The sequence below is a fragment of the Ahaetulla prasina genome, chromosome 3, assembly GCF_028640845.1.
Source record: "Ahaetulla prasina isolate Xishuangbanna chromosome 3, ASM2864084v1, whole genome shotgun sequence".
Lineage (NCBI taxonomy): Eukaryota > Metazoa > Chordata > Lepidosauria > Squamata > Colubridae > Ahaetulla > Ahaetulla prasina.
In genome coordinates, this window is record NC_080541.1 from 112,465,965 (window position 1) to 112,484,411 (window position 18,447).

The 18,447-nt window shown below is 36.1% G+C and overlaps 1 protein-coding gene across 6 annotated transcripts in view; it reads left to right on the forward strand.

The window, feature by feature from the left end:
• Positions 1-18,447, forward strand: part of KAT14 (lysine acetyltransferase 14) — a 170,774-nt gene that overhangs the window by 88,433 nt on the left and 63,894 nt on the right. For 3 of the 6 annotated variants that reach the window (XM_058174605.1, XM_058174604.1, XM_058174609.1), the window contains 2 exons: positions 9,774-9,964; positions 12,984-13,222. The exons of 2 other annotated variants lie outside the window; for them this stretch is intronic. In XM_058174605.1, coding sequence (XP_058030588.1) covers positions 9,774-9,964; positions 12,984-13,157 — 365 coding nt within the window. In that variant the 3' untranslated portion in view covers positions 13,158-13,222. Of the gene's footprint in view, positions 1-9,773; positions 9,965-12,983; positions 13,223-18,447 lie in introns of those variants that run through there. One more of the 6 variants, XM_058174606.1, reaches the window with a different exon arrangement.

Sequence of the window (18,447 nt, forward strand, 5' to 3'; positions counted from 1 at the left end):
AAGGGCGGCTGCTGGTGCTCTAGATCGCGTCGTGCCTTTGCGGCCTCTGACCCAGTGCCGATCTCGACTAGCTCCTTGGTATTCTGAGGTGCTGAGAGAGATGAAGCGCCGGAAAAGACGACTAGAGAGGAATTGGAGGGCCAGCCGTTCCGAATCTGACTGGACACTAGTAAGGTCTCAAATTCAGACCTACTTAGTGGCGATGAGAGTGGCAAAACGGGAGTATTTTTCCACTCTCTCTTTTTTTTTTTTATAAAAAAGTTTTATTTTTAACATTTATATCCAATAACATATTTAGTGTGCCATCATATACAATTAATCGGACCTGCCCGGTCACCACCCCCTTCCTTTAACTCTCTTCCCTTCTCTACCTTCTTCTACTTTCCACAACCATCCTCCCCTTCTCTTATCTACATTCTCTCCTCCTTCCTCCCTACTCCTTTCTTCTCCCTCTTCTATCCCTCTTCCTTCCTTTCCTGTTCCTCCTCTTCTCTTTCCTACCTCCTTCTCTCTTCTACTTCCTTCTTTCCCATCATTCTGAAATGGTAGCCAGGCAGCTCCGATCTTACATTAATTATACATCTTCAATCATCTCTGTACATTAATCATCAATCCATTTTCTACCCTCATCCCCCCGTCCCCCTCCCTTCCCCTCCCTCCCCCCACCCCCCCGGGACTTCCCAGAACCGAATACAGGGTATAAAGCTAACAGTCAAAAATTAAAATATAACACAAATCATAATCCATAGTCACTCCTTAAAACCTCAACTCCCCTTCCAGAAACAGAAAATACATTTCTTCCAATCCATTATATATCAGACCATTTCACTCCTAGAGTTCTCAGAAATTTCCGATTGAGTTGATGTTTGTTCTTCCATAAAGTACATAGTTTTTAATATCCAACTTTCATCAATCAATACCAAAACAATGTTCCATCTTCCAATATTCACCAAGGATTCTTCTGAAATGTCTTTCTTCCTTAAGCAGTCTCTCAAGAATAGTTCATATTTCCAACTTAATTTCTTGAATTTTATTGTTGAACCTCCAAAGGTAAACAATAATCCATCTTTTCATATCTTTGATATCATTTACATACATCAAATAATATTACAAATATTATTGTTAATCCTATATTATCTCCCCAATATATCAATTGTAATAATTAAAATCTTCACTTTACCTTGCTTATATCAAATAACATTATTAAAGTTACACCTATAACTTATCCAAAATATATCTGTTATAACAATTAAATTCTAGTTAACCATATAAGAACATTCATCCATCTCTTAAATATAATATTTAATCCAAATTCCTAAATTTTACTATCTATCCTCCAAAGTTAAACAATATTCCATCTTCCTATTCCTTTATACCTCAAATATATCAAATAGTACCCCTAAAATTACACATTTATATCCAAAATAAATCATTTACAAAAATTAACCATAATCATATATAATAGAATTAAACATTCTCCCTCCCCTTATCTTCTGTCTTACACATTTTCCACCATCTATTCACCATTCAACTTAACATCTATCGATAAAGGGTTCCCAATCTTTAATACAGTAGTGTAGAAATCTCGTGCTTTAAAAACTGTATTGAGAAAATATTTTCTTCCTTTATAATTCACTGTTAAGCCAGCTGGAACCTCCCATCTAAAATATATCTGATGTTTCTTAAGCTCATCCACTAAAAAAGCAAATTCTTTTCTCTTTCTTAACATTTAAGGAGGAATTTCCTTCATCATTATTATATCTTGTCCTAATATTTGAAATTTATTTTTATAAAATGCTTGCAAAATTCCATATCTAATCTTCTTATTTGTAAAATAAATAACCACTTCTCTTGGTAAACACTTCTGCCTTGCCAGCCAAGAATTAACACGATAAACTTTTTCAATATTAACTTCAAAATCTTCTGGTTCCACTCCATCTATCTGAGTAAAGGCCTGAGTAAAAATCTCTTTCAAATTTTCTTCTCTACATTCTCTTAATCCCCTCACCCTTATAGCATATTCCATTAATTTATATTGTAATATAACCCTTTCTTCATCTGCCCTATCTACCTTAACCTGAATATCATCTATTTTATTTTCTAAATTCAAATTAATTTGAACTTCATCTATTTTCCTTTGCAAATCTAAATTAATTTGGTTAAGTTCTTCCAATCTTTCTTCTGTCTGAATACTAGATAGCAATAATGGGGTAATTGATTCCTTTAATTTTTTCATCTCCCTCCTCTGCTCTTCCACCATATCTTTAATATCCGGTATTTCTTTCTCCATTTCATTAAATTTTTGATCTATTTCTGAAAGATGAGCCTCCATAAGCTCCTGTAAAAAATTCCTTAGACCTTCTTTAATATCTTCTTTTAATTTCCGTATCTGAACTGAAGAAATTTCCAATATTTTAGAAGTGGTTAAATCTCTTTGCTTGAAAGCCATTTTTAAACTAAGTAATACCAAGAAGAAGAAGAAAAAAGAAAGAAAAAGAAAAAAGAAAAATTCAGTAAGCTTTTCTTCTTAAACACTGTAAAAAAAAGATTAAAAAAAGAGATAAAAAAAATTCCATTTTAAAAAAATATCTTGTTATATTCTTTTTAAAGGTTCCACGCCAGCAATTGTAATAAGCATTTCCTTAACTTTCACTTAGCTTAGCTTAGCTTTCACTTCCAATACACAAAACGCCATTTCCTTTCAATACACAAAACGCCATTTCCTTTCATCATCTCCAGTCTTGACTACGAATACATTCTCTGTCAGGAAGTTAAAATCTTCTTACAATCAAATGCCAACTCTCCTGTTTTCAGCTCTGTCCACGTTAGCAGTACTTCAGTAATCCATTTCAGTCGCGGAGATGGACGCTGCATTTTGTTCTGCCATTTGGCAGAAGCGTTCCGGATTCCGGAGCTTTTTTCAGGCTATAGAAGGAGCGTTCCCATCAAGCCACCAGAAATCTTCCTGGGGCTTTCCCTGGGGGCTCTACTTCAGCCCGAATGCTCACCTTTCCCTCTTTGCCCGAGGGAAGAGATTTTCAAGCTGCTTGACAGCAGATTAACGCTGTCTGAGCAGCTCTACAGAATCACACAGAACTGGCAGTCTGAAATAGACCACCATTAACAAAGCGAAGCCACCCAGAAGTCCTGTATTTTTCCACTCTCATTGCATCCGCAGATAACCGCCCAGCCGCCCTGATGGGGGTGACTCACTCTCTTCTTCATCAGAGAGCATTGGAGGACCCCTTACATGGGCGTGCTTAGGAGTTTGGACAATATCTGCACGATAAAATCACTCAGATTCGGGAAGGTCTGGACTCAGATTGGGTAGGGTTGGGCGGGATGGAGGAGGCAGGTCTTGAGGTTGCTATCTGGGAGGAGTTCGATACTGTGGCTCCTGAGGACATGGACAGGATACTGGGGAGGCTGAATGCGACCACATGTTTATCGGACCCATGTCCCTCCTGGCTGGTACTGGCCACCCGGGAGGTTACACAAGGCTGGCTTCAGGGAATTGTCAACGCTTCTCTGACGGAGGGTGTCTTCCCTACCGCTTTGAAAGAAGCAGTGGTGAGGCCCCTCCTCAAGAAGCCCTCCCTGGATCCAGCTGTTTTAGCAAATTATTGTCCAGTCTCCAACCTTCGCTTTGTGGCGAAGGTTGTTGAGAGTGTGGTGGCGCGACAGTTCCCAGTACCTGGATGAAACTGTCTATCTGGACCCGTTCCAGTCCAGCTTCCGGCCTGGTTACAGCATGGAGACGGCCTTGGTCACGTTGGTAGATGATCTCTGGAGGGCTCAGGACAGAGGCTGCTCCTCTGTCCTAGTCCTATTGGATCTCTCAGCGGCTTTTGATACCATCGACCACGGTCGCTAGGGGAGCTTTTTATCAGGTCCACCTGATACGCCAGTTGTGTCCCTTTCTAGACCGGGCTTCCCTCTGCACTGTCACTCATGCCCTCGTCACGTCCTGTCTGGACTACTGCAATGCTCTCTACATGGGGCTCCCCTTGAAGGGCACCCGGAAGCTCCAACTGGTCCAGAATGCGGCTGCGCGGGTGATAGAGGGAGCACCTCATGGCTCCCATGTGACACCTCTCCTGTGTGGTCTGCACTGGCTTCCGGTGGTCTTTCGGGTGGAATTCCCAGGTGCTGGTTACCACCTTTAAAGCACTCCATGGCATAGGACCGGGTTACTTACGGGATCGCCTACTGCCACCAGTAGCCTCCCATCGATCTGTGCGCTCCCACAGGGAGGGCTTCTTCAGGGTGCTGTCGGCCAAACAATGTCGGCTGGCGGCCGCCAGGGGGAGGGCCTTTTCTGTGGGGGCTCCTGCCCTCTGGAATGAGCTGCCTCTGGGGCTGCGTCAACTCCCCGACCTCCGGACCTTTCGCCGCGAGCTGAAGACTCTTCTGTTCCATCGCGCAGGGCTAGCTTAAATGTAATCTTTTAAATGGGGTTTTATTTTTATTTTAGTTTTTTTAGGCCATAAATCGAATCAGTTTTTTATATTGTTCTTAACTTGTATTACATGTATTTTTACTGGCTGTGAACCGCCCTGAGTCCTCTGGAGAAGGGCGGTATACAAATTGAATAAATAAATAAATAAATAAATAAATAAATCATATTATCTCCATCATACTTAATAATAAATATCATCTTTCCTTATATGAATTTAACATTTACCTCATATTTTTCCCCATATTCCCCATACCATAACTTTCTAAACAATTTACACCCCATTTATCATGCAATCCATAACTTCTTACTTTTTCTATCCCATGAAAGTCTTTTCATTTGAAAATATTACTTCTTTACTCCTTGCTCTTTACATTTAGTAATTACAATCATACTTTGATCCTTCCCTACGGCTTTCTGTGTTTCTTCTCCCAGATTTACAACTCCAATTTTAGGTTGTATTTGTTTTGCTTCCTTCTCCCCCTTTTTTAAGCATTCCCACCTCTCCTTTCATATTAACTTCTAACAATGGCAGACTTCCAACCTTCAATACTTTAGTGTAAAAATCCCTTGCTTTAAAAACTGTATTAAGACAATATCTCCCTCCCTTATAGTTTACTGTTAATCCAGCTGGTACATTCCACCTATACTATATCTAGAGATTTCTAAGCTGATCCACCAAAAAAGCATAGTCTTTTCTATTTCTTAACATTTTAGGTGGAATTTCTTTCAGTACCAATACCTCTTGTCCCAATATTTGAATTTTATTTTTATAAGAAGCTTGTGAAATCTCATTCCTAATCTTCCTAGATGTAAAATAAATTACTACATCTCTTGGCAAATGTCTCCGCTTTGCAACCCATGAATTAACATGGTAATTTTTTTGAATTTGGATTTCAAAAGTCCACTGGTTTCTGTCCGATCAGCTGTGCAAAAGCCTCTGCAAAAATCTTTTTCAAGTCCTCTCGTTTATTTTCTTTCAAACCTCTTACTCTCAATGTAAATTCCATAACTCTGTATTGCAATAGAACCCGCTCTTCTTCTGCTCTCTCCGCCTTAATCTGGAGAAACTCTATTTTGTTTCTTAAGTCCAAATTAACTTGATTAATTTCTTCAACTCTTATCATCCAACTGCTTTATATTCTCCACCTTGGTCTGAAACTCCTCTATTTTGCTTTTTAAATTCGAATTAACTTGATCCATCTCTTCCACTTTTTCACCCAATTGTTTTGTGTATTCAATCAAAGTCTTAAATGCTGCCAGCATTTCTTCTCTATCTCTTCATCCTCAGCTGCAACAAAGTCTTTACTTTTCAATATTTTCTCCTCAATTTCCTTAATTTTTTTATCCCGAACAGAAATTTGAGCCTTCAGAAATTCCTTCAGCTCCTCTTGTAGTTTATATAGTTGAACTAACAGCGCTCCAATTTCCTTGAAAACAGCAGGCTGTATTTGTACAGAAGCCATCTTACTTTAATTTTATAATTTGAAACAAAGTCAAAGTCTTTCCATAAACACAATATTTAAGATAAGTTAGGTCAGTTGTATAATCCTTCCAGCTTTCACTTTATAGTTTCTTCATATAAACATATAATCTTGCAAGTTTAAGCAAAGTTACAAACGGTAACAATTTAATAAGCACTTCTTTGTCTTTCACTTTCACACCCTTTATACTCAGACGCCATTTCCTTTCTTCTCAAACAAAATCCACACAGGGGGTTGATGTCTGGTACTTACATCTACATTGCCTCCTAGCATTGCTCTGTCTGGTTAAGTCAAAAATCCATTTAAACTCATTATCGATCACAGATGTGGACACGTACATTTTGCTCTGCCAAAGACAGAGGCGTCCTGGATCCGGAGCTCTTCGGGCTACTAAGGGAGCTCTTCCCTTCAAGCCTCCAGGATCATTCCTGGAGCTTTGGGGGGAGCTCTACCTCCACCCGATCGCTCACCTTTCCCTCTTCACCCGAGGGAAAGGTTTTCCAAGCCCTAGACAGCTGATTTTCGCTGTCTTAGCGGCTCTACGCGATCCAGGGCTGGCGGTCTAAAAAGACCGTCCTCAACAACCAGCGGAGCCACAGGAAGTCCCTTTCCCTCCCTTCTTTTATCCTTCCTACTTTCTTCCCTCCTCTCCTACTCCTTCTCTACTTCCCCTTCCTTTCTCCCCCTCCTCCTTTCTTCCTCCCTATCTAATCTTCTCTCCTACTCTTATTTCCCCTCCCTTTCTTCCTCCCCTCTTGCCTTTCTTCTCTTTCTCTCTCTCCTTCTCCCTTTCTTCCATCTCTCTACTCCTTCTTGTCCCTCTCTATTGTTGTATTCATTTTCAATTCAATATTTTTCACTATGGTGTCCAGACAACCCCGGTTTTTCCTCCATTTATTGAATGTATTTCTCAGAATTCCCTCATATTAATTATTAACAATGTATTTCAACTTATTCCACTTTTACCTTACAACCTTTTAGTTAGTTCAACCTTCCACCTCTTATTTTCTTTAAATTCTTATTCCCAGGTCAATAATTGTTTTTCTCTTTCCTTAGCATACATCATTTACTAACATTTCAATTTTGTTCAATTTTATATCTCACTTTCAATTATTTTCACCTATAAATCATTCTGTCTTCAAGTAATTTCTTTGTTCTTTTGAATATTTAAAACATATTTCTTTACCATCCACTATTGTTCTCTCCAATCCATACATTCTCAGGCAACAAAACATACAACCTATTTTATCTTTCACATTTCATCTACCTCTCCAATTTACATTAAACAGTATATTTCTTCTTTTTTGCTTCTTACATACACTTCATGTCATCCTTGCTTACTTCCCTTTTACAATAATCTGTATATTTCTTCTAATTTACTTCTTACATACAGTTTCTACTACTAATATCCTTCCTTTAAATCAACCTATTAATCTTTTAATTTCCTTTCTCCTATCCATTTTTCTTCCCCTTTTAACCATTTTCTTTCGGTCTCTCCAAAATTCCATTTCTTAATGTTTTCCTCCCTTTCTCCCATTCTCTTATCTTCTTTTTCTCTTTCTTGTATCTTCCTTTTCACCTCCTTTCTCTAATTTTTTCTCTTTTAATTTTCCCCCTCAATCTTTTCCCATTTTCTTCTCTTCTCTTCTTTTTTGAGAGATACTTCCCCCTATCCATTTTTATTCTGTCACTGTCAATCCCAGTGTAATCATCTATATTTTTATTTTCAATCATTTCCTTTTCAACATTGTATTCTTGCTACTCTTGCTTCTCACTCATATTTCCTTTTTCCTTTTTTTTTTTGCATTCTAACCAGTCCTCTGCTTCTTTATTTCCCTTAAACGCTTCTCACATTTTTTGAAACATGTCCCTTAGTTCCTCATACTCATGCTCCCATGTTATCAATTTAAAGAGAAAGGATTTTTGAATTTATTATTTTAGCTTATGTATAATTCAAATTCAAGTCCATATAATCTCTCTTTTTTCTTTTTTCTTTCCAAATAATGTCCAATTCAGATGTTCATTTAAACTGTTCCTGTTGGAATCTTTATTCTTTCCATTCCAATAGTTTCCCACGGTGGTCTGAGTAATGTAATGCTTTCTTTCCACCAGCAGATGTCTCTCTCGAATTCGCAAATCCCCCAGCAACAAAATGTCAGTTGTTAATCCACAAAGATAATTACTTCTTCTTCAATTAAATTCTTTTCTTGTTAAAGAATGCTTTTTCCTCACTTTTCTTTTTCTTCTATTATTTTTAGTTTCTTCCAATTTTAAATCCAGATGGAAAGTTTTCCTTTTGGGGTTTTAATCTTGAAGTTCCTCTTTATTTTTTATTTTCCTTCACTTTGAATTCCTGTCTACCAATTAGCTGCTAATTTTGGATTGGGACTTCTTTTAAGCTTTGAAAATGTTTCCTTCTTGCCAATCACTCACCTGGTAACAATACTCCATTCAATCACCACTCCTGCTCAAATCTTAGCCTGGTTGCCCCAGCTTGTAGCAGCTATTTCAAGGGCCGCCGCCCACGCTGCTGGGTCAAAGAGCTGCCTCTGACCTATCAAGGAACTTGCCTGTGCCTCTTGGTCTTCCAAGGAACATATTTTTCTCCCCCATCCCTCCAAGATGGTTCCGGTCCAAAGACCCCCCCCCCAACAGCAGTTTGTCTGGTTTGGTTTTCACAAAGCTCATCAGAGCTTTGCTATTTCCCAACCAGTATCACTGCGACGCTTCCTGTTTCCCCACAGGAGAATATTCCTGTGGTCCATCCTTCATATGTAGGCCAGAAATAAAAGCCATTTAAAAGAAGTCAGTATGATACTTGAATGCCATTAAAGAAAGTTGATGGAGTATGATAATGTACAAAAAAAATCATGAACTTGTGGCAAAACTAAAGCAGCATTTTGTACTTTTATTGAAGACTATTTTATTTAATAGAAGATATTCGTAATTGCATATGGGTAATGCTTTTTTTATTAACTCCCAGTAACTCAGACTATTTTTAAAATAAAAACTATCTTGTTGCTTCTTGAAGATTAGCACGCTTAATAGGTTATATTGATCACAGTCTATATGATTAGATGCAGGTAGTCCTTGTTTAGCAATCATAGTTGGGACTGGAAAACCACATAACCACAACTGGGTTTACAATTTTCTTTCAGCTTTCCTTTCTCCCTACTCCCCTGCCCTTTGGAATGTTGATTGTGGCCCTGAGATAATTAGCAAGAAGGCAATTAATAAGAAGGCATTTGCATTTGTTTTAGATTAAGAGAAAGAGAGTAAGCAGCCCACAATGGGGGATACATGTTGAAAGAATGTGCTAGTGCCTAATATGCTCATGGCTGCCAGCCTCTTCCTCTCCATTGTGTTCTGTGAGTGGAGGAAGAAAAAAGGGTCAGACACAGGAAAGATTGTTTGTTTAGGTAATCTCTCCACTCTGCAAGAATGGGGGGGAAAAAACATCCTGTTCAGGCATAGGATAAAGTGTAGTAACTGACTATAATGATGAATTTGCGACTGAGAGAGATACTGCAAAGGTTATAAGTACACACCTTACTTTTGAAGTTGTTTTTTTCAGCACCATTGTAACTTCAAACACTCATAGCACTTGGCCTTTGATAAGCGAGGTCTACTGATACTCTGCTTCTAATGAAATGGACTGTCATCCACATTTATGTTAGATTTTGATATTTAAAATATCTTTGTTGCAATATATTTACCACCTGGGAAATATATTTTTATATAATTATTTTTATATGACTCATTAACATGTAATTATTTCCATCATGAATATGAATATGTCATTGTTTGCAGTTTCCTTTTTTCATTATTTATAGGGATTGATCTGTCAGAATGCCTGCAGTATCCAGATTTCAGTGTTGTCGTTCTTTACAAAAAAGTTATAGTTGCTTTTGGTTTCATGGTGCCAGATGTCAAATATAATGAAGCATATATCTCTTTCCTTTTCGTTCATCCTGAGTGGAGACGATCAGGGATTGCAACTTTTATGATATATCATCTTATTCAGGTACTTTGAAATGATTCTATTATCCTGAGAAATATAACTTGATTAATTTAATTGCAAATTCAAATATTAATTTATTCAAGTAAATAAATCTACACTTGTGTGACTTATTTATTGTTCAGCTTTTTAAAATTAAGGAGGCTATTTACCTAATTTTTTATTTTGCTTTTCGGCCTAGAGGTAGCACCTGAAAAAAATACTGATTAGAGGAGAATATTTGCAGCTCAGGGTTGAAATGAGGGGACTTTGGTGCTCTCAGCTTGATTTTTTTCTTGCAGATTTTTAATTACCCAAACTACCGTGTTTCCCTGAAATAAGACCTATCTCAAAAGTAAGCCCTAGCTTGATTTCTACATGTGTCCAGTATAATCCCTACCCCCAAAATAAATCCTAATTAAGACCCCACCCACTCTGTTGCACCTGGTTGCACGAGATGGGGCGAGGCGCATGGGTAAAAATCAAGCTAGGGTGGGGATAGGGGGGTTGGAGCTGCCCCATGTGCCCCGCACCCACTTACCTTCGGACAGTTACAGCCAGGCCTCTGACACCTGCGTCGCCTTGCCAGCCCACTTCTGTGGCTGTTTGCTGCCACTTGCATGTGTTGCCGCTGGCCTCCGTTTCACTTCAGCTAAGAAATGAGCTCCGGATTGACGCACACAGCACCTCCTGGCCTCTGTTTCTCTATCAGAGGCCCTCAGAAAAGATCTCTGCGTCTGAGAAATGAGCTCTGGATTGACGCACGCAGCGCCCCCTGGCCTCCATTTTGCTGTCAGAGGCCTTCAGGAAAGGCCTCTGCAGCCCAGAAATGAGCTCCGGATTGACGCACACAGTGCCCCCCGACCTCCGTTTCGCTGTCAGAGGCACTGTCAGAACTAGTTTCTCGGCTGCTGAGGCCTTTCCTGAAGGCCTCTGATAGCAAAATGGAGGCCAGGGGGCGCTGCATGTGTCAATCTGGAGCTCTTTTCTTGGCTGCAGATGCCTTTTCTGAAGTCTAAACATCTGGCAGTTTATATAGTGAACCATAATAATTTTAATAATACCCCCATCATTCAATTACAAAAGGTGGCTTTACTTAGAACAGGTTATATCCTGCAATGATAACTTTAACAAAATTAAACATCTACATCTGTCTATCTCAGGTCCTTGTGAAGGACTCAGTAAGTGGATAAAAATTCCAAATCCAGTTTGAACATCTGGCTGACTGTGACAAACCATAACCTAAATTGTTTAGTATTTAAATGCTTAGGATCTAATTGTGTAATTTTATTTCAGTGGAAAAACTAGCTGTTAGATTATATTTTAGGTGTGTATGTATGTTATGTACCTGTGTTTCTCCAAAAATAAGACCTGGCCTTATTTTCTTTTGACCCCTGAAAAAACTACTACGGTGTATTTGGGGGGGGGGTTCTCTTAATTCCCCCCCCCCCCATGTTCCAATATAAGGCAGGGGGATAAGGTCTTTTTATTATCTTAAATTTTAGGTTTGTTTTGTTTGTATTAGATGATTTGAACATTTTTCTGCCTTTAAAATGGGGATTTCATCTATACTGTAGCTAATAGTCAAGTCATGGAAAATCGACTTTTTACAGTTGTTTAATTGATGACAATTAGATAAGGAGAAGATTTACTTAATTGAGCTGTTTATTACTAAGGGTTATGGGATGAAGAGTTTCATACTAGTTAATAAAAGAGGTAAAGAGATTATGAAATTGTTTATAGAATAGAATAGAATAGAATAGAATTTTATTGGCCAAGTGTGATTGGACATACAAGGAATTTGTCTTGGTGCATATGCTCTCAGTGTACATAAAAGAAAAGATACGTTCATCAAGGTACAACATTTACAACACAATTGATGATCAATATATCAATATAAATCACAAGGATTGCCAGCAACAAGTTATAGTCATACAGTCATAAGTGGAAAGAGATTGGTGATGGGAACTATGAAACGATCAATAGTAGTGCAGATTCAGTAAATAGTCTGACAGTGTTGAGGGAATTATTTGTTTAGCAGAGTGATGGCCTCTTATACATGTCATGATGATAGAAAATCCCTTTCTTAAACGGAGAGATGCATTTTATTCCTTTTATTCCACCCCCCTTTTCTTTTCTTTTCTTTCTTTACTTTTTTCTTTATTGTTCTTCTCAAAATGTAAATTATTGTAAAAAAAAAAAAGGTTTCAGGACTGTAATGCAATTCTAAAAGTAATAGCAGACCCACACATTGCAACCAAAAGTATGGATCCAATATGTAGATATCTTAATCATAATACAAAATTAGAGAAGGCACATGAAAAATAAACATCTTCAGAGGAATATATTTCACAAGGTAAGAAGAAAAGCAGGTATTACCATTCCTGGATATCCTCAACTGCAGAGGAAATGGTGCAAACTAGAAACACAAGTCTTTTGAAAAACCAGCCACACTAACCAAATGCTTCACTATCAAACTAACAACCCAACCTCCCACAAGAAGAGCTGTGTAAGACAAGCACAAACACATTGCAGAAACCAGAAAAAGAAAACAGGCCACTTATGTAACATCTTCCAATAAAATAGATACTCACACAACTTTATCGAAAAGTATGGGACCACTCAACCCACTATAGCACAACCAATACAAGGCATGAAAATGATAACTACCATATATCAAAAACATCTGATACAACCAACATAAACACATGTCATGACCGCAGCATCCTCTCTAAAACATTTTAAGTAATATGTCAGTTTTTTTTAAAAAAATGGTTCACTTCTCCAAATGTGCCATTCTTGAGGTTTCCTTAAATGACTACCAGTTGTCTGAAGTTCTCTTTGTCCTTCTTACTTATCAATGTTGTACTAAGAACTCAGTTTCAGTGCCAATGTTTCACTCCTTAGAAGGGAACAACATGAACAGTGTTAAATGGAAGCTAATGTAGGATCTGTTATTTCTACTGTCTTAAATTATTTACCTTATTAAGAAGAGGAATCATGTAATCTTCTTGATACAATTCTTTTTTTCTTTTCTTTTTTACAGACTTGCATGGGAAAAGATGCAACTCTCCATGTCTCTGCTAGTAATTCTGCAATGCTGTTATATCAGAAGTTTGGATTTAAAACTGAGGAATATATTTTAGATTTTTATGACAAATATTATCCTTTAGATAGTAAGGAATGCAAACATGCCTTCTTCCTGAGATTGCGACGATAATACATAAACAGTATATAAATTTGTAGAAAACTTGTCAGTAAAGGAAAATTTGGCTTACAATGCTCCTCAGTGCTTTGTTTTATTCATTGGTAATAAGCTGGATATCTGCTGTTCAGCTTTTCTGAGAATTCTTTGACATTTCTAAGATGAATTCTTGATAAGAAAAATCCATTAAAAATAAAAAATGAAATTTATTATAGAGGTGAAATTGGATCAGTATTTTTGTGAAGAACCTTATCAGTTCAAGTGATAAATAATAACAGAGTATCAATACAGGAGAATATTTATAGCTCAGGGTCTTTGGTGCTCTCTGAGCCTCTGTTTTCTTGCAGACATTTCTTTTTTTATATATATAAATAATTTTTATTATAGTTTTTCTTTTCCATAACTCTAATACATAGTCAAACAGACAGTGTCATTTTTATATACTTTGGATTAACAGTTCAAGTAAAATCTACATTATATACATATATATATATATATACATCCTCAAGTTCCTTATGAAAATTACCTATTTTTGTTTCTGTTGTCTATCAACCTATACCATTTTTCCCAAACCGCATAATATTCCAAATCATCTTTTTCTTTTAATTCTAAAATTAGTTTATTCATTTCAGCACATTCAAATATTTTCTGGATAATCAATCCCTCTGGTGGTAAGTTATGTTCCTTCCAATATTGCACGAATGCAATTCTTGCTGCTGTTAGTATATGTAGGATCAGATATCTTTTTTTATCAATTTTAGTTTTTAATATTCCCAGGAGAAATGTTTCCGGATTTAACTCAGTTTGGCAATTTATTAAATCTTGTAGCCAACCTCATATTTTGGTCCAATACTTTTTCGCTTTGGGGCATAACCACCAGGCATGAAAGAAGGTACCTTGTTGCTGGTTAGATTTCCAGCGCTTGGGGGTTAGGTTTGGGTATATTTATCAGCCTTGCTGGGGCTAAGTGCCAATGATAAGAGCATTTTATACTGGTTATCCTTATAGGCAACTGATTTTGTTAATGTGTAGTTTTTGTTCCAGATTATTTCCCAATCATCTAGGTTTATATTATGCCCTATATTTTTAACCCATGCAATCATCAGTTCTTTCACCACCTCCTCTGCTCTATTGAATTCTAATAAATAATTGTGTAATTTGGATATTAATTTTCTTTCGGGGCCAATCAGCAATTTATCTAGTTGTTTTGGTTCCGTCAATTCCATATTCTTCCACATCTTTCTTGTATCTGGATTGCAGTTGTAAGTATGGCCATCAATCAATGGATATTCCCTGTTCTTTTAATACCTGATTATTTTTAAGTTTTCCCTGTTTATCTAAGTTTTCTGAGTATCTAGGCATTTATCTGATGCCTAATGTGTTGGGATGGATCATAGCTTCCATAGTAGATAGCCAACCGGGAATTTTCATATAATGTTTCTTCTTTGTATCTTCCCAAATTCATAGCAGTGCATCTCTTATTTTGTGTCTGTAGAAATATGAGTGTATCCTATTCCCTTTGTCCCACATAAAAGCATGCCACCCCTTGTGTACATCATGTCCTTCCAGAGTTAAAATTCTTCTGTTCCTTAAATTAACCCAATCCCTTATCCAAACTAATGTAGCTGCTTTGTGGTATAGTTCCCACGCTAGTAGACCAAAACCACCCCTATTTCTACAGTCTTGGAGAGAGCGTAGTTTTATCCTTGCCTATTTTCCGGACCAGACAAATTTAATAATAATTTTATTAAGTTCCTTAATAAATATATATAATTTATATAATTATTATAATATAATTTAATTATAATTAAAATATAATATATTATATAAAATATAATATAATATAATTATAATTTATTATAAAAATAAATATAATTTAGGTAGGATATTCATCTTGATAGTCGCTATCCTACCTAAAAGTGATATTTGTAACGTTCCCCACTTTTTCAAATCCTTCTTTATTTGTTGGATCAAAACTGTATAATTATATCCCAAGATATTTAATTTTTTTAACAATTTGTAAGTCCATTTCTTTTTCTAATTCTTTTTTCTGACTTGTTAAATTTTTAACTATCATTTTGGTTTTCCCTTTATTAATTCTGAATTCTGATACCTTCCCTATATTTTTCTATTTCTCGTATTAGAATAGGGCCAAATTTGAGAGGTTCCTCAATGATAAATACCATATCGTCTGCAAAGGGCTATGCCTTGTACTCTTTTTTAATTTTCATTCCCTTTATTTCTCGATTTGCTCTGATCCTATTTAGTAATATTTCTAATCTTAAAATAAAGAGCAATGGTGACAATGGACACCCTTGTTGTACACCCTTATTTATGTGAAATGTGTTGGTAATATCCCCATTCACTATTACCCTTGCCCTTTGTGTCTTATAAATTGCCTCTATCATATTCTCAAATTTAATTCCCAGTTTCATTTGTCTAATTTGCCTAATCATAAATTGCCAATTTCGATTATCAAAAGCCTTTTGGGCATCCAGAAAAATAAGCACCACTTGTTTCTCTGGATAAGCTTCGTAATATTCCAGGGTGTCTGCAATTATTCTCATATTATCTCTTATTTGTCTATTGGGAAGGAAGCCATTTTGATCCGGGTGTATAGTCTCATTCAATATTTTTTCAGCCTTTTTGCTATTATATTCATGAATATTTTGTAATCTGCATTCAAGAGGGATATTGGTCTGTAATTTCTAATTTGACTCTTTATCTGTACCTTCTTTCAAGATTAAGATGATGCCCTCCACGATTCTGGTATTTTTGCTTTGTATAGTGCTTCATTACAAAGTTCCAATAACACTGGTTCTATAATTTCACTCAATTTTTTATAGACTTCCCCTGGGAGACCATCCTGTCCTGGTGTCTTATTATTCTTAAGTCTTAAGATTGACCCTCTCAGGAATAACCCTCTGGTGTTATTCCTTTATTTAACAATTCCCTTTTTTCCTCCTCAAGTGGTATAATTCCTTCTTCAAGTAAATAATTATCAATTTTATCCTTCAATAATTTTCCGGTTTGGCTCTGCTTCGTGAAGAAAGCAGCTATGATTTAGCTGCTGACTCCCTAGTCTGTAAAAGCTGTTAGGACATCGTAAATCAGTCCAACAGCTTGTATTCTTTCCTCCGGGCGAAGGAGGAAAGCTGAGCAATTAGATTTGAGGTTGAGATGCCTTATCTGGTGGGAAGTTCTCCTTCTATAATCTGATAAGCTCCGGGCTAGGAGAAGCACTTGCCTTCATGGCAAACAAACGAAGCATCCAACCGCCACGACAAGAATTGATTTAATGACGGATTTAAACGTGGACGGAGCAAAAACTGGAGTTCTAACATCTGCTTGTAAGAAGATTGTGAAACCCTGAGGATTTATTGGCTGCGAAGATAGGAGAGAAGAAAGCAAATGGCGGTTTTGTGGAATGTGTGCTCTGAAAACGAAAGTAGAAATGCTTACTAACAGCTAGTGTTGAAGTAGAAGAAAGAAGATACATAGAAACATACTGACTAAACGGAAGATATGAGAATTTTATGATTTATATTTTTTCTCTTTTTGGGCTTGACTTGTTATATATATTTTAAATGGCTTTTAAGCAAATAGTGCCAAAAGTGTGTTGAAAAAGAAGATATATAGGAAGATACTGACTAACTGGAAGAAATGAGAATCTTATGATTTATATTTTTTCATCTTCCTTGGGATTATAGACTTAAAAGATAGGGTTTTTTTGAAATTTTCTTTTAAAAATTTTTCTTCTTTCTCTTTTTTGGTTTATTATTAAGCTATCCTTTTTTTTTTAAATGGCCTTTAAGCAAATAGTGCCAAAAGTTATTAAAACTTTGAAATTTCAGCTGAAATTTCTTCAGCTCAGATTCAAAAATTAAAAGAAGAAATCAAAAGGAAGTAAGAAATTTTTACAGGAGTTTTGGAGAGTCATTTTTAGAAATAGATCAAAATTTGATGAAATAGAGAAAGAGATGTTGGATTTTAAGGAAATGGTGGAAGAGCAGAAGAGGAAATGAAAATGGTAAAGGATGCAATTGCAAATATTAAGTTCTTGTATTCAGATGCAGGACGATCTTGCAGAATTTAATAAAACTAATTTAGAGTTGCAAAGGAAAATAGAAGATATTCAAAAAATCAAAACAATTGGAACTTAGATAATAAGATGGAAGATATAAAGGCAAAGGTAGATAGGGCAGATGAAGAAAGAGTAATATTACAATATAGATTAATGGAATATGCTATAAGGGTGAGGGGTTGAAACAAAATAGGAAGGAAAATTTAAAGGAGATTTTACGCAAGCCTTTGCACAGGTAAAGGGTGTGAAGCCAGAAGATTTTGAGATTAATATTGAAAGAATTTATCGTGTTAATTCTTGGTGGGCAAGACAAAATAGAGTACCTAGGGATGTGGTTATTTATTTTACAACTAAAAAGGTTAGGCATGAAATTTTGCAAGTCTTTTATAAAAATAAATTTCAGATATTGGGACAAGATATAAAAATGATGAAGGAAATTCCTCCTAAAATGTTAAGAAACAGAAGAGAATTTGCTTTTTTGGTGGATGAGCTTAAGAAATATCAGATATATTTTAGATGGGAAGTCCCAATGGGTTTGTCACTGAATTTTAGAGGTAGAAAGTATTTTCTTAATTCAGTTATGAAAGCGAGACATTTTTATATTAATGTTTTAAAGAGTGGGAATCCTTTGCTGTTAGATGCTAAGTTAACTGGTTTGGAAATGATGCAAAATAGAATGGGAGAGGGGAGGAATGTTTAAGATGTGAATATGATGATTATGGTTAATTTTTGGAATTGATTTGTTTAGGATATAAATTATAGGATTTTTGTTATTTGCTATTTGTATGGTATAAATCTATGGGATGATATTATTCAATTGTGAAGGATGGAAAGTGAAATTTATGAATTTAGATAATGTGGATGTAATGATTTTAACTGCTTACTGTTATATTGTGGATGTAGTTTAAATGATTATTTATTTTAATTGATACGTTTATAGATAGTAAAAGTTATGAAGTTAAGCTGGAAATATTATATTTGAGAGATTTTATTTGAAATGATATTTGATTGATGGAGTAGTATTGGAAGATTGGATATTAAATCTTACGACAATTGAAGAAATATATAAGTGATGAAAATTTGAATTTGAGAAGCTGGATTGTAATTTAAGAAATGGACTTATGAAATTTGAAGGAATATATAAGTGGGTGGAAAAAAAATTGAACTTTAGAAGATGGACTAATTTTTAAAATGGACTGTAAGAAGAACGGACATTAAATG